This window comes from Lipophrys pholis (assembly GCF_963383615.2).
Source record: "Lipophrys pholis genome assembly, chromosome: 8".
In the NCBI taxonomy this organism is placed as follows: Eukaryota; Metazoa; Chordata; class Actinopteri; order Blenniiformes; family Blenniidae; genus Lipophrys; species Lipophrys pholis.
The window spans coordinates 8,476,279-8,493,310 of NC_137630.1; the positions used below are offsets into that span (position 1 = coordinate 8,476,279).

General features: G+C 41.6%; 1 protein-coding gene across 2 annotated transcripts in view; it reads right to left on the reverse strand.

Annotated features, from left to right (window-relative positions):
- chchd6a (coiled-coil-helix-coiled-coil-helix domain containing 6a) overlaps nt 1-17,021 on the reverse strand; it is a 91,450-nt gene extending 74,429 nt beyond the window's left edge. The window contains exons 1-4 of one of the 2 annotated variants that reach the window (XM_080470135.1): nt 16,796-17,021; nt 15,368-15,461; nt 13,948-14,053; nt 12,157-12,289 (exon numbers count right to left, since the gene is read on the reverse strand). In XM_080470135.1, coding sequence (XP_080326261.1) covers nt 12,157-12,289; nt 13,948-14,053; nt 15,368-15,461; nt 16,796-16,879 — 417 coding nt within the window. In that variant the 5' untranslated portion in view covers nt 16,880-17,021. The remainder of the gene's footprint in view (nt 1-12,156; nt 12,290-13,947; nt 14,054-15,367; nt 15,462-16,795) is intronic. The other variant, XM_080470134.1, reaches the window with a different exon arrangement.
- Between the last annotated feature and the right edge of the window lie 11 nt (nt 17,022-17,032).

Below are 17,032 nucleotides of genomic sequence, written 5' to 3' on the forward strand. Positions count from 1 at the left end.
GTAAACCGACACTGGTTTTGCTTTGATAAACCTCTTGACCAACTTTGTAGGTTTAATCTCTCCAAGCAAATACTAAAAATGTTTTTGTCTACTTCCTTCAGCAAAATAATTTGAGCAATCAATAAATTGAGCAAAATTTTCCTGTCAAGATGCCACTTTTTGTCCAATTTGAAAAGAATGTAAATGTTGGGAGTGACGAAAGTGTGTCGTAGAAGTGACTGGTGAGAACTAGTTGCTAAAGGGGTCCTGTGCACTAACATTTGGCTTTGCATTGAGGTGATTTCAGACTTGGTATTGGCCTTGGTTCTGTGTAGGATGGGTATAAAAGTAGTAAAGATGAAGAGGAATGCAGACCTTCTCACCTATGTGGAAAGTCAGTAGAAGATGGGATATGCTTTTGTTGCCATCTAGTGCCCAATGGAAGAATTGGTGAATTCAGGCATTTTCAAGCGCTTTCCCATTTAAATGACTTATCCTGAGATGAATTATGCTCTAACCTTTAGTTCCTTGCTTAAGAAAAATCTGAAATTATTGCCTCAACAGAATAATGCTTATAAAGTCTTAGTATTTGTTTCTAAAGCGAAAAGCCACTCATTATGTGTTCATGCTTGTGTGGTTCCTTGAATAGGTCAGAAAGACTGTAGGTTGGACTAAAAGATGGAAACACAATGCAGTGTCAACTTCTGTTGAGCCAAAACATTCTGACATACGTATAATGTTAGGTCCATGCCTTGCTGCAAAAACAGCTCTGACATGGACGGAACTACAATAAACCACTGAATTTGTGAAGTTACAAGTTTGCAGCTGTGAGGACGGATGGGCATTCAGGAACCCTCTTTTTGGTTTGCCACTTTTAATCGATGCTGACTTTTGCAGAGCAGTACCTTCCCACACCATCTGTGGTTCTGGAGATGCTCTGACGAAGTCGTGAAGTCATTACACTTTGGCCTTTGCCAAACTCACTCAGACCCATTTTTCACAATCACTGCTTAACACTCTGGGAACCATTGTAGGGGTAGAATTACCGGCTACAAACCCACTAAGGAAACCTTGACTTTTTTTTTTTTTTTTTTTATTAAAAGTGACTCCTTATTCATTTGAATGGGAATCGCACTATTCTAGAGAGAGCAGCAAACATGGCACAAAAGACAAACGTCACTGAGGCAGTTGCCCCCCGACATAAAATTAGTTTTACACCCGAGGCTTGGATGATTCATACCTATAAAGAATAGTCGAGTTTTGTGGTTGGACCATCACAAAATGCATCAAAATTTTAATCAAATAACAACAAAGCAGAGAATTTGACTCCCTTAATAGTACAATCTGCTATACCACAACTTCTACCAATATGATTGTTACGGCAAAAACGAGACAATAACTCATTACATTCTGCTTTAAAACAGTTGAAGAGATGAATCCTTTCTGACCATCCTTGTCCTGCTTGACCAAGCTGGCGAATAGCTTCAGCATTAACTAAAGCTGTAACTTCCAGTGAGGATCCGCTTTGTTACCATTTCACTTAACTCCTGTTTGGGTTTCAGTACCTTGTTTATCAAGTGAGTCCTCCTGACAGCAACATGAAAGATGCCCGACAGTCAGTAGCATGAACATTACCATCAGCATTCATCCACACCACCTGTGATGCATTGGTTTACATGCACCTTTATAAAGATCTGTCTGCTGCATCCTGCAAGTTCATTGCTTATCTTTGCTGTTTCTTTTAAGAGTCAATCACATTCAGATTATATCAATTGAGACAGGTATAATTTACAAATAGACAATTCCGAAGAAAGACTTTCCCAACAAAGTTACCCTTCAATGAAATTAGTTCCTAATTTTCAGCCTCTTGCACAAAATGGATTATTATTACCAATGATATTGAATATCAACAAAACCTGACAACTCAGCCAAAGCTTTGCACCTCTGGAAAGTTTGATGGCTTTAAGAAAGAAAAACTGTAGCAACCCTTAACGATAAACGATCAGATTGGTCAAATGCCACTTCCCACTCTGTAATTCTGCTCAGTATTGACTTTTTATAGCTTAAAATATGAATATGACTCCACAACCAGTGAGTTATTAGCATTTAGTTTTTTATGCCCACTACACACTGTGTGATCTTCGCCCGGCCCGAACGAAAGAGAATCATGGCGATATCTTTGGTTTTGGCTCTGAATCAGTGGTCCTACGTCACACCGGTTCAAAGACAGTCATTGTCATGGTTGTGCCACAAAAGACAACTCGTGATCAAATTCAGACAGTGTCAGAAAATTGGGGTGATGGTGACCGCTGCTGCGACCTACGTTAACTAACTAACCAATAGAAATGCAGTATGAAATGATGTACTGATTTGCGCAACACTGACGCGAAATCCAAATAGAAGCTTGGCAGTTACAATGGCAAAACATGTCAAAATAAATTTTTATGGGATGTAACGAAAAACTTGGTGAGTTTCTTTTACGCTCACTATTTATTTTTCTTGCGCAATCACGCTGACTCACATTGCTGTGTTTTATTTGGTGCTATATAAGTAAAGTTGAATTGAATTAAGATTGCACAGTGTGTAGCAGGCTTAATGCACTTGTTTGGTTTGAAAATGAAAAACTCATTGTAATTTGGTTCAAGGTAATGACCTCTGACAGCACAGGTTTAATACACCTTTTGAAACAAAAACTGGAAAAAAAAAAAAAATGTAAATCAACATAAAAAAAAAAACGTTAACCAACTGATCTTTCTTTCCCCTCCTCTGTTACATTAAATCCAAGTAAGATGCTGCTGATTCACACGTGTTTTACAGGCGTGTTCAAAGAATGAGGAAAGCACGGATGGCATTTTGTATCAGCCAAAGCTCCATCAGAGGAAGTTAAAGGGCAGCTAATAAAATAGGCTCCCTAATTGTTCTGCGGGAGCACAGAGACAGAGAGAGAAATTCACCATATGCAAATGTGACTTATAACCTCTTTTTGCTTTCAACAGGCTCCAAATGGCCATTAATACATTATAAAAAGAGAAAATCCCTTTTAGCCCTTTAGTTCTACGGGCGTCCTTTCTTCCCATTCTCCCGTTCCCCTCACTCAGTCTGAAATTAATCTGCAGAAGATTTGTCGTTAACAAAGACTATTCATGGCGCGCACTGCAACGGGTGAGGGCTGTGGCTGAGGGGTGAAGAACGGGGGCCGGAGGAATGGAGGGATCGGGCCGTTGACTGGGACGAAGACAAAAGGCAGGAGGAAATGAGGGAGGGAATGAAAGGCGGAGAGGAGAAAGAGGCGACTGAAGAGCAGACGCCACACATCTCTGTCGGACTTGTGACTCAGAGCTGCACCCACACACAAAGAGACAGGAAGCACCGAGTCACCTGTGGCACCGTTTTCTCCCCTCTCCTTGCGACTTCGTCCGTTATTTAGTCGAGGTTGAACTCGACACCTTGTATTTTGTCCTCTTCTCTGTATCTCTTCTCTGTAGTTTTTGCGTTTAGAAAAGTTTTGCGTTTACACTGCAACGTTTTCAAAACGATGTTCATTTACACAGAAATAGCAGAATTCCTGAAAAATATATGGTTTTCATGTTGGGCAAAAAGGGGGTGCTGTTGTTCGGTTTTGTGATGAAACCACACACATGGAGAGAACAATAAGCTATAAACATTAACAATGATAAGCACACAGACATTCGTACAGACAGACAACAATGTTGGCTTGTTATTGCAGGTGGCTCTTAACTTTAAAACCATAAGTCCCAGAAGAAGATGGACTGGGAGCCATGACACTTTTGCTGCCGCCATTGTTATTAGTGTCCTTCCACTCCCCCATCTGCAGAAGAACTACTGACTACGACCGTGGTGTGGAGGGACAGTAGCAGCGTTTCCACCATCCACACCCTGATGGTGCATATTCACAAAGTTGCGTTAACCCCCATTTACACAGCGATGCACTCGGTGCATTTTCAAAAAGTTCCACCTTGGGAGCCATTTTCAAAATGTTACATATTCAGTGGCTCCCAGTACTGATTAATACAGTGCAATAGAATAAAAATGTTTTATATAAAATGGCGCCTTAATTCTGTCCCATCATCGGCTTTCTTCTTCTGCACTACCAACGGTTTGAAATTCGACAGGTCTTCAGTTATAAATGAGTCCTTACCCATTTTGGTCCGATTCTTAATCAAGAGTGGTAATGTGCCCATGTTGCAACAGGTTTAAGTTGTATTAAGAAAGAACTGATTTTGTGCACAAAATGGATAAAGTTGCAGAGGTCAAAGCCTTTTTCACCCTGGTTGAACGGTGGCTGTGGCTCAGTCAGTGGGGGGGGGGTTAATCGCCCTTCTCACCCTGTCCAAATGTCAACGTGTCCCTGAGCAAGACGCAGAACCCCATGTAAAGTCCATTTTCTTCTAAAATAATTGGATCACAGTTGCACATTGCATTTGTTCAGTACCTTTCGTATTCTGGCTGATCAAAATATCTGTTTTTAAATTCTTTAACCAGAGGCCACAATTATCACTACTAAATTTTTCTAAATGTTTTTTTCTTATTTTGTAGGTTGTAATTGTAGAAATAAACCTACCATAAAAATAATCACACTGACCAAATGAGAAGCTGGTTTCTTAAACTAAACTACATATAAAACAAAAGTGCGTTTCGGATTTTCTTTAAAAAAAAAAAAAAAGTACTTTAATCATAATAAAGTAATAATCATTACTGGCTGTGCAAGTTTATTTTTTCGAACATATTGGTCAACAAGTCAACAAGCCCGTATGGGCTGGATGGATGGATGGATGGATGGATGGATGGATGGATGGATGGATGGATGGATGGATGGATGGATGGATGGATGGATCAATGCAGAAAAGTAAAAGTTCTTTTTATAGAGGAAAAAAAACTGTCTTAATCCTTAAATTAGGAAAAAGAATGACAATCCATCGACTTATCACTTGGTTCAACTGGGTCAATAGCACGATCACTTTCCATTGCCTCAAAACAGCAATGTCTCATCCATACTCATAACCAAAACTCTTTTAAATCCAATACATCCATGAGTGCATTCATGGGCACTGGACACAAAACAATACAGGTGTATCAGTTGGAGACTCACAAAGACAAGAACCTTTGCTTAGGCCCAGTTTATACAACGTTCCAAGTGACAACACTTTGAAAGCGTGCGATTACGCGACGGCGGCAGATACACTGACAACGAAGTGATTAGTATGTCGAGCCACTAGTAGACGCTGTTGCTGCTTTTGTAATGAAACCAGACACGTGTGCAGAGAACAATATGCAATAAACATTAACAATATGGAGAGTACCCGACATTCTTATGGACAGATGACGCATTGAATGCTATTAGGGGTAAGTCTCAATATCAATATTGACGAGAAAACTAGAATACAAACTAGGAGTCATGCCGCTTCCGAGAGAAGCCCCATGTTTGTGACTCGCACATGAGCAGAAGAACTAATTACCACGGCGGTGGTGCACATGTTCAGTAACAGCGCTCCGTAGCTTCTGGCTGTCTTTGTGGTCGGGAAGTCGCGAAAATGTTCCAGTGAAGACAGAGGAAATGTTCTTACTGCACATGTGCACGACAGCTATAGTCAATAGTCCTCCTGCACATGTGCAAACAGTTGGACAACAACAACGTTTTCCTCCAGAGTGTCATGACTCCCAGTCCGTATTCTCCTAGGAATTGGTAGTTATATAGTAGAGCAACCCGTAAAAGAAATCCACTTTTTTTGTCTCCCCATATAAATGCTCATTACAAAAACAACCAACAGCACGCTCTAGTGGCCATGAAAACTACATAGTTTTCAGCATTTCTGCCGTTTAAGTGTAAACGGACATCGTTTTCAAGACATTTTTGAAACGAAAACTCAAAAATAAGGCTTTTCAGGTGAAAAGTTGTCGCGATAACAGGATCTGTGATTGTAAACCAGACACACAGCTGGCAGAGGAAATAGTAATATCTGCCGTTTCTCTCGCAGAAGCCCAAATGATTCTGGAGCTGAAGTTTACACACTGGACAGAGAATCCATTGAAATTAAATGAAACCAAATATACTGATGGACATTTGGTTATATATCTGCTCATTTTACATACATTTCTTATTCATTTCATTTCGTGGTTGGCAAGAAGTGATTATATATAACATTTTTTCACTCTTCTTTTGATCATTTTCATCTTCGATACCAATACGGTTTCATCCCTCTGCCTTTCCTTGCTCTTCTCCATGTCCTTCAGAGAATGTATTTTGTCAACTCCTCCTATCGTCCCCGCTCATCCTTCCTGTCATCCTTGTTAAACTTCCCTCAATGGAGCAAAATGTTTAGTCATCCTGCAACGCCATTTTTATGCACCATCATCTGTATTCGGCATTTCATTCTGTTTGAGGAAGAAGGAAACCTTACAAACAGTGGCTCCTTCCCTCTCTTCCCCCTCCACCCCAGTCCCCCAGGAAATGTTAAATCGCTTGTGAAGAACTCCTTTTTCAGCCGCCGGTTCATTCCCTTCAGTTCAATTCCACAGGAAACGTGTGTCATCTTCTCTTTCACTCCCATTCATTCCCGCCTTCTCTTCATTCCTCATCCTAACCCTTCACAAAATGTTCAGTCACTTCTTTTTCATCCTCACATCCTTCTTGCTCCCAATTACTTAGTAAATGCTTAATCAGCTGTCAGCTCCCATTTCTCATCTTCTCATATGTTCAGTCTTCCTCATCCTTTTTTTCTCCCCCCCCTCTCCTATCTGCTCTCTACGATATTGCATCACTGTCATGTCTTCAAACTTTCTCTGGTGAAATTAAAACGGGCCACCTGCCAAATGTAAGCTGGTTCGCACCCGAACAGCTGGCCAACTGTGTATCCATGACACCAACCAAGGTAGCCAGTATTCAAAAGCAGGTGATCCACTCCAAACACACTATTGAAAATATTGTAGAAGCCATTTATGCTTATTGTTGGCAGGTTATTTAGTTTAATTAGATATTTTTTGTTTCAGGATTTGGACACTTGGTGGCAGTAATTAGACACGAGTTGTATGTGTAGAGGGCATAGGAGACAGGAAGCGGAAGAAAGGGGTAGGAGGAAGGCACACAGTTCTGAGCAAACCAACGAACAAACCAGCAGACAGACGACTAGGACAAAGATATTCATCTTTTGCTTTCTTCAAATAAACCATGAACTAAAGTGCAAGTAGACCGGACTAGAAACTCTGTTTTGGGGTCTGTGTCAGTTCGCTCCTGCTCCACATTTGTAGTGATAGCAACAACCAGATAATGGGACATAGAAAAAAAATTACACCTGTAGTCATTAAAAGGGCACAAGTGGGCGTGGCACAGGCGTTTCGCATTTCTTGAGTAGCGAGTCTTTAAGCTGATGATTAATCTTCTGTGAGATATTTACTCTCAAACAATCATGAACAGGATTGAAGTAAATGACATTACGAGTTCTGCTTGTATCATCATGGCTTTTGTTCACTCATTGTCGCCACAATGGCACCAGCTAAAAAAGTGGGATATACTGCATAGGGGCAATTGAACAAGAGGTAAAAGTTAGTAAAAATGGACAAGCAGAAGGTTATCATTACGATTGGTCTGTAATATTCGTGCATCTCCGTTCAGCCAGGGATCAAACAAGCAAGTTGCAAAAAACACAACCAACAAAAGGCAGCACGTCATAGGTTAACATGATGATGTTTATGAGGAAGCAACGGGTCAAATTGCACAATCAAAGAAAGTGTCCGGGTACACAGGACTGTCAGGCCTTGGTAGGATGTACCTCTCCTGTCCACCATAGTGTGTTCACCACTATTACTGGTAACATCGATGAGCCCCCAAAGGAGCCAATGAAGAAATGTTGACCCTAACCCTAACCCTGTTTAAAAAAAGGATTGTAATTGTGTGCATGATTATTTTATTTCCCGGAGGTTTAATGCCTTGTTGCACATAATATTTATTTCATGTCCAAAGTTTTCATATGCTGCATGTTCAAAAGCAGGCATTTCATATTTTTTTAATAAAAAAATGTCAAGATTCTAGGCCTGCACCAAACAATTATTTTTCTAATGAATAATCTATAGATGATCTTTTTTGAATGATCCATTGGTTATCTTTATTTTAAAAAGTCTTATGACTCTATTAAAAAAACAATGAAAATGATCTCAAAATAAATATAAAATACTGAATGAACTAAATGAATTTTATTGAACCTTTCTTCAAAACGAACAACGACAAAACTATTTTTGCACTGCCGGGAAACTAAAATCGACAACAAAAAGTAGCCCAGTAACTGGTAAGTGGAGGAACGATCCTCCAGCTCAGGAGAAACAAATCCCCCTTCAGAGTCAGAATCAGCGAATGCGTGATAAATCACTCTATGAAGAGTGAAAAAACTCAGCATTTCTGCAGTAATTCAGTCTTTATCTTTACTCTCGCTCACCCTGATCCTACCTGCGGTCTCTCTATCAGCCTTACCACTTGTTTTATCGAGAGAAAAAAAAAAGAATAGAAACAAACCTATTAGTGTCGCCAGATTTTAAAACCCTGTATGTTAGCCAGGTAGCAGTAGATTGTTGTAACAAGATCTGGCGCTAGGTGTAGAGTTAGGGAGAGTTTTATCAAGTAAAGTACCCTGTCACTATATTGCAACTTTGGCAAGTCGAGGCTTAAAGACCTTGGAGGCAAGGAAAATAATTCTAACTGTTTACAGCCTTAAAGTACCGTGGGTGAGCGTTAAGTCGGCTGTAATGCTTTTATCGCTGCTGCCACATTGACCAGACGTCACCGTCGTCACCATAGTGACAAAATCAACATATGTCATGACTAATCAAAGTATTTGGACCCCAAAACTAAAAAAGATTGAATCAGCCAATATGTCAGTTATCGAAATTCCTTATTCCATACGAATCAGCCCCAAAAACTCCATATAAGTCAGGCCCTAATCCTATGATCCTCCTATGAACCATGTTTGAGGCCTTTCTGCTTATTTTCCCTGTGTGGTCGCCCACAATCCAAAAACATCTGTGTCAGGCTTACTGGTGATAGAGATCTCTTTTGGGATGTGTGTGTGTGTGTGTGTGTGTGTGTGTGTGTGTGTGTGTGTGTGTGTGTGTGTGTGGGTGTGGGTGTGGGTGTGGGTGTGGGTGTGGGTGTGTGTGTGTGTGTGTGTGTGTGTGTGTGTGTGTGTGTGTGTGTGTGTGTGTGTGTGTGAATAAGCATCAGCCTTGTGATAGACTGAGATTGTTGTACCCTGCGTTTCTCCGAACGTCTTCAGAGATCTGCTTTACCCAACACGATCTTATATTTGTATTAAGCAAGTCTAGACGATGGCTGAGTCGGATTTTAACCGGGTGTTGGCATTACATTGTAGTATTTCCAAATTGTGTCTCCATTCCAAGAGTTTTCAGAATACAAATGCAGTGCACAGCTCTGACTGTGTAGGTGTCATGCAGCTCTCAAACATACGCGCAACACCGCCAAATAACAGTCCTTTAATTTGTTTGGCTATATGGTGATTTTGCGTGGGTTGTAGACTACAAAGAGCTGTAGATGATGGTTGATCATGCCCCTCTGATTCCACCACAGGGGGGGAAGAAAAAAAAATCTCATTCCAGCTAAAAACAAAATGTGAGTAAATCCATCTGCACTTGACGTTTTTATGCATATATGTATTCATAGCACAAGGGGGTGGGGGGTGGGGGCAATTACTAGGAGCTCTGAGCATCAGGAGGTCTTTTACAGCCCAGCCGGTCATTCTGCTCACGATGTCCCTCCAGCAGCTTCCTATTAGCGGTGGGAGCATGCCGGAGTGGAGATAAGGCCGGCGCTACAGCACATCTCTACATGGGTGGAAGGCGGGGTGAGGAGAAGTCACGTGAAACGGGCAACAACCTCTCCCTTCTCTCCCCCCCCCCCCCCCCCCCCCCCCCCACCCACCCACACACACAGCTCCTAACTCCAGCTCCTGGAAGCTCTCAGGGTGCAATTTACTGCTTGCACTCCGTCGATAATACATGTTCCAACGTGGGGAAGGAGGGAGTGATGCACAGGGATAAAAGAGTGAGAGCGTGAGAAAGACAGTGAGAGATAGAGGGCAGGGGTTGGAGTGAGGGAAGAAAGAAATGAGGCAAATGGAACGCAGCGAGTCGGGGGAGATAGGAGGAAGAACAGGGATGTAATGGCCGAAAATAGGAGGACGAGCAAGAGGGAGGATGTGGAAGTATCACCATGGAAATTACAAACACAATCCCAAGAACCAATTTACGTCCGCGCAAAAATGCTCCAGCGTGTGATTCAGGCGCAGAAAAACTCAGCAGACTGAATCGTGACTTGACCCTACTTAAACTTATCTTCCACCCTCGACTGAGAGACACTCAAATTAATCCGCTTTTACTCTGCTTTATCGCTTGTGTTCGTGTAAAACCTCAAAGTGTTCAGTGAAAAGTGCCAGACCAGAAGTCAATAGGCACCTCGGCGCCGCATGAAGACTACAACAGCTCCTCCCGCAGGTCAACAGTGGCCACAGCCGATGGAAGACTTTCCTGGACGGACTGGAAGTCTGGATGTCAGCAGGTGCCACTCTAAAACCTCTGTGTACTTCACCGGCATTGCTGGAGCCTTTTGCAGATGTGTAAGTTGCTGCATCCATAGGCAGTAATGAACCCTGCCACCATCAGAGAAGCAGACGTTTGAACTGTCTGCTAATAACAAGCTGGAACCGGTTTCCATTTTGACACAGACCTTTTTAAATGAGCTTCACAGAATATGTCGGTGTGTCACATAGAGTTTCTTTTTTCCCAGCTTTAACATTTGTGGATTGCACATTGGACTGTGTTCAAAGTGACTTCTGAAAAGTGCTCATGAGCCATTGCAGTGATATCCGTAAAAGAAATCATGCCGGGTCTTAATGCAGCGCCGTCCGAGGGCCACATTTTCCCTGAAGAATAGAGATGTCTCCTGTTTATCTGAATCTGCAGACCATAGAACACAATGACTGTAGATGATGATGAAACTCCGTCCGTCTCTACATGTAAGACGCCAACTTGGTTGGCAGCAGAACTATCTGCAGCTCAGGATGCCCTCTTGATTTTAAGGGGTATAACATTTTTGTATGTTTTAAAAATAGTTGAGTCAAGCAATTAATTCATCACGAAACTACTAAATTTGAGCGTTCACATTAAAGGTGTATCATCATGAATATTTTGGGTCTATAATGGCCAGGGTATGGTGGTGGGGAACTACTTCTCTACTTAGTTGTTGTTGCATGCTGGGGCAGCAGGCTGATGGTGGCCGACACCAACTGGCTCAACAAGCTCATCAGAAAGGCCAGTGACGTGGTGGGGATGGAGATGGACTCTGCACAGTTGGCCTAAGAGAGGAGGATCCAGTCCAAACTGAGGACCATCCTGAACAATGTCTCTCGCCCTCCATGATATCCTGATCAGCAACAGGACAACCTTCAGCAACAGAATCATTTTTTTGTAAATGGTGTTTGTTGTGTTTTTATGCTTTCCAGAGTCCATGGACTCTGATCCTGGTTTCCTCCCACAGTAGAAAGATATCCCCCAGACTGCCTCTTGGTATGAATAACAGTATGTGTGGCTGTCCATTTCTGCCCTCTGCAGGACTGGGATCAGCTTCACCACCTCAGCAGCCGAATTTGTTTTGGAGGGATATTTATACATTACTTTTTCACTCTTTTCTTGCCACACATTGAATTTAGGGCCAGCGACACATAAAAAAAAATAATGGTCAAAATGTTGCTCACATGTTCTCTGAACTGGCAAAATGTTTGTCGTCAATGTTCTAATAATGAAAATAAAATATAGGAGATTTGCAAATTATTACATTCTGTTCTTCTTACTGACACAAATTTTTCATCATTAGATGTAACCCGTGCATTCATTAACTTCTTCCTAAACTCACAGATAAAGTGTATTAGACAAAAATTTTTAAAGGACCACTGAGAAATATTCCACTTCTATCTGCAGAGTCCTGAAACCATCCGAAAGGAAGACAAACTCTGCAGCCTTTTCAGACTCACTGAGGAGCAAAGCGTCTGTGTGTGTGTGTGTGTGTGTGTGTGTGTGTGTGTGTGTGTGTGTGTGTGTGTGTGTGTGTGTGTGTGTGTGTGTGTGTGTGTGTGTGTGTGTGTGTGTGTGCACGCTCACCAGCTGTTTGACCTTCTCAGCCTCCTTGCGTGTGTGCACCCTCTCCCTGCTCATGGCTTTTGTCGCCTCCTCCCTCTCTCTTTGTGCCACTTTAGCCAGCTCGTCGTTCAGCATTTTCTGCTGCCGCTCGAACCTTAAACACACAAAAATAAATAAATAAATAATCGTTCTTGCAACTCATACTTCTGATTTCAGGCTAAATGCTATAACCGCACTCATCCACATGGTGGCAGCATCATGCCACATTTCAAACAGCAACACCTTTGAATACAAGTAAGACAGTAAACTATTTTCACCCTTAGTTTAGTTAGAGTGCCAGTGATGCTGCAGTGTTGTCACATATTTATGCAATAAAATGAAAACTTATTTTCTCAGAAATCTGAGATCAAGATAAAAAAGCCACATAAAAAGGGGATTTTCAAAGATCAATATATTTGTGGGGGTCATCATCCTCTTTGATGCACATGTGATGGAATAATTAAATCCTATAGTCCAGGGGTTTGCAACCTGGAGCGACATGTGGTTCTTTAGCCTCTCTGTAGGGGCTCCATGAAGCTTTCACAAAACTATGTGTGAATAAATATTTAACTTACCACACCAGTCTTTTAAAAAGGACACTGTCACCCAGATCACATTGCACCGATTAAGAACCTTCCTGCAGGTGGTGAGCCCACGGGAAGTTGAAAAAGATAAAACGGCCCAAAAAAAACAACCCTGAAATGACGAGTTTCTAAATGTGCAAAACTGCTTTAGAAAGAGTCAACAAAAACAAAAGAAATTTGAAAATGAGGACTTATGCTGTTAAAATCAGGTACAAAATCAGGTGAGATTAAATGTTCACCATGCTGAATTGTAATTGAAACGTCATGCAAATGCAACAAAGGATACAGTTTCAGAACCTTTATCAAAACTATATATGGCACTTTAGAAGCTGTCTGCCTCATTAAAGTTAAAAAAAACAAAAGTTGGTGTCATAAAAGTTGCTGACCCCAGTCCTATTGACTGATGTCATACTTCCAACATAACAGCGTTATATAGTATATATATATATTTATATATATTATGGAAACACAGAGAAACACTGAAAACTATGTATTTAACATGCCGAGGCAGGAGTTGGCGCTGTTGGTAGTTTTTGTAATGAAAACATACACACGCGAAAAAACAATAAGCTATAAACAATAGCAATGAGAGTACACAGACATTCATAAGGACAGACGACAAAGTTGAATTGCTTTTCCGGGCGACTCTCGACTACAAAACTAACAAGTCCCAGAAGAATATGTACTGGGAGGCATGACACTCTGAAGGTCCCCATTGTTCTTGTCCATATACCCACGCATGTGCAGAAGTACTAATTACTACGGACGTGGTGCCCACATGTAGTAGCAGCTTCTCAGAGACATTGCGTTTCCATGGAGACCGAGTCAACGTGTTCTTGAAAAGTCCCACCTTGGGAGCCGTTTTCAACAAGTTGCATTTTCAGTGGCTCCGTGCGTAATTGTTGGGTAAACTGACACTCAAAAACGTAACAAAGGTGTTCCGTTTCCACCTGAAAATGTTGTCATGTAAACCGGCCTTAGTGTTGTTTTATGCCTACTACTCTTCAGAAAACTATGACGGAAAGTGGAAGGTTTCATTGGAATTCCTACAATTCGCCTCTTCGTGCCACAGGCCTTATGTTTGACTCTCCGTTCTAAAGGATGATGGTGACTTCATGTGGCTTCATCACAGGGGTGTGTCCCGGTGTGCATAGATGTCAATCCTCTGTGTAAAAGAAGTCTGACCCACCTCTTCTGTTCTTCCTTGGCGTTGGAGGCGGGCTTCCCCGGCGGGGGGGTCGGGGGGGCTCGGTGCTGCGGACTCTTCTGGGGTAGCGAGCCTGAGCGAGACGTACCTGAGTCAGCAGAGAGAAAGACAGAGGAAACTACTGTTACTAATATTTCGAACAGCTGCATCAAACATGTGCTGCAGATACACTATATTCACACAGTGTGAATTCCAATATAGCTGCGGCACTGTGTTAAATATGAATGACAGAATGAAACCTCCTAAACTCATTTATTGTCATTCGCCAAGCCAAAATCTCCCCCTGATAAAGTGGGGACATTGGCAATTACAGGCTGGAAAAGTAGTTACCACCGCACGCTGAGATTCACCAATCTGCAACAAGCAGTGGAACAATTTCAATTTCAGAATTTCACCCTCAGAGTAAATGATGAAAAAATCCCACCAAGATCCTCCATAAAATGAAACGAAGCACCTTGTTCTCCAAAACCCCCAAAGTCTGGTCTCACTTTGTGTTTTCCAGTTGTGTCTCATGGTGGGAATGTTCAGAGTTTGTCAGATTTCAGGTAGTCGAATGACGGGGCAGGTGTCAAATTACAAATCCCTGCATGTCAGTGACCTCATCGCTGTTGGAGGAAAGTTTAATGGCTTGGTTTGCTTCATTTTTTTGTTTTTTTTAATAGAATTGGTATAGATTCCTGATGAGTAAATATCAGTAAAGGTATATTTGCTGCAGAGTAACTTTACAAGACAAAAAAGCTGGTTTCAAATTACAAAAAGTCGCATTGCATTGAATATTTGCAATACTGAAAGGGATTCAAGTGCATGTCTGCAATTTTTTGTTGTATTTCAAAAAGGATGTGGATCCATATGCAAGAAATTTAAAATGTAAACCTTCAAAATCAATGTTTCTTCTGTATCTAAAAAAAAGATGCAGCATAAAAAACACCCTCACTGCCATTGCTAAAGGCACCTCTTAATAAAAAAAAACCATTGTCTAAAACTAATGGGGGGGTTTTTTCACTCCGAAAAGGATGTTTATGTTTGCTGGTGAAATTATTCTTAACATGGAAGGCTTTCTTGTTTTCAGAAATATAAGTGGATTTTTTTTGTCTATTCCTCAGGCTGGAAACCATTTAGAAGTTTAATATAGAAAACGTGAACATTTTATTGAAATAAGTTATTTTTACTGTATTTTTCATTCAGTATCAGCCTGCTACATCGAATACTGCCATACTTTGCACAATGAATGAAAAACTCCTCTGTGTGTGTGTGTGTGTGTGTGTGTGTGTGTGTGTGTGTGTGTGTGTGTGTGTGTGTGTGTGTGTGTGTGTGTGTGTGTGTGTGTGTGTGTGTGTGTGTGTGTGTGTGTGTGTGTGTGTGTGTGTGTGTGTGTGTGTGTGTGTGTGTGCGCGCGTGTTACCTGTGTCTTTCTGAGGGCTGGATGTTGGTGACGGTGTGCGCTCTGGGGCAATGTTGGCTACTCCTCGCATCCTCTCAAGAACATCCTCCGACAGCTGCTCACAAAGAAGAAGTAAACATTAGAAAAAGCAAAAAAAAAATGGAACTCATGCCATGGCTTGATATTCTGCTATAAAGCATAAAATGCATATTACTTTAATTCATAAGCGATTCATTTTTGTGACAGAACAAAACAGGACAGTACTTTGGCCTCAGGAGAAACACAAGGCAGTAAAATATGTGCGTTCAAACAAAGAGTTAAACAAAAAAAAAAAGCGCAGGCAGCCTTCACTGACTCAACATTTCTATGACTCACAGCAGGCACCACAACCGCAAAAACAAAGGATTTAAAGTTAAGATTCTTCATTGGTTTCTTTCTTTTGCCCTTGAGCTTTTACAAAAACAGAAAAGGGTTAATTATATTCCTTATCCACTAATAAGATAACAACAAACTCTTGATTTGAAGTAAAAGTTTGACAGTTTGCGTTTGTAGGTATTATGGTGCTTTCACCTACTGTGGGAAATATAATAATTATTGCCTACGAATTGTTATAAACGCCGAAAAGTCTGGTAATAGTCTTTTCAGGTTGTTGGCTGACAAAATATCAAATGTAGACAACGTATCAGTAGGAAGTGTGTGTTAATATATGTCTTTATTTTCATTTCATTTTACAAAGGTGCTCCTTAATGTTATGATTTACACGCCTACGTTGAAGATTCCGACACGCACTCCAGCACGTGAAGGCAGCACTGTCAAGAGCCACCAAACCCTGTTTGAAATTAACAAATTTAAAGAATAAAACTTTTTTCATCAACAACTACTTCTCACGTAGTCACGACATTCGTGCTGATCAGTCCTTTTATTGACCTGACATCCTTCGGCCGGCTGACATTTTTAAATCAACACTTGGTAAACTTAAAATCAGAGTTTACCTGTCGATTGCCAGTTGAGCGCATTATTGCTAACCCTGCTAGCAGACGCCATAAAGCAGCAGATAAATGTGTATTTCTATTTAAAAACTATTCCTTATTTGTGAAGAATGTGCAAGCCGAATCTATCCAAAGTCCGTGCGGGTCAATTATTGTTGTTAATTATTTGGTACATGTGCTTATTTTGCGATTAAACAAGACGTGTTTCTGTTTGCACATGTTTCTGACTGGAGTTTGACAGTGTAAAGACACGGGCGCTTGTTGCGGCTCGTTCATCAACCTGTCCTGGCCCCTGCATCCCTCCACCTCCTCCCTCACATCAGCAGCTGCTCCCTTTAGGCGGTATACGACCCGGGAATACACCGACGGGTCCACTTCTGGTGTAGAAACAGCCGGCCAGCTCGGGGCGTGACATTAAAGTGAGCACGGCTTATCAAACGCTAAGCTAAATTAGCATTACCTTGACTCCGCGGAGGATCCTGACCCTGTCCTCATCATCCACACCGAAGGACACTTTCCTGGTCGTGCTCTCTCCTGAGCCCATGTCTCCTGATGAGAAGTGGCAGTGTTTGAGGGGACCGTGTGTAGAATAAAACCACCAACATGAAATAATGTTAGTGTCCTGTCCGATGACACAATGTGACAGATTAGATGCGGGTTGCCAGGTAGTTGTTAAAGCATCCCCCATCCGCGCGGT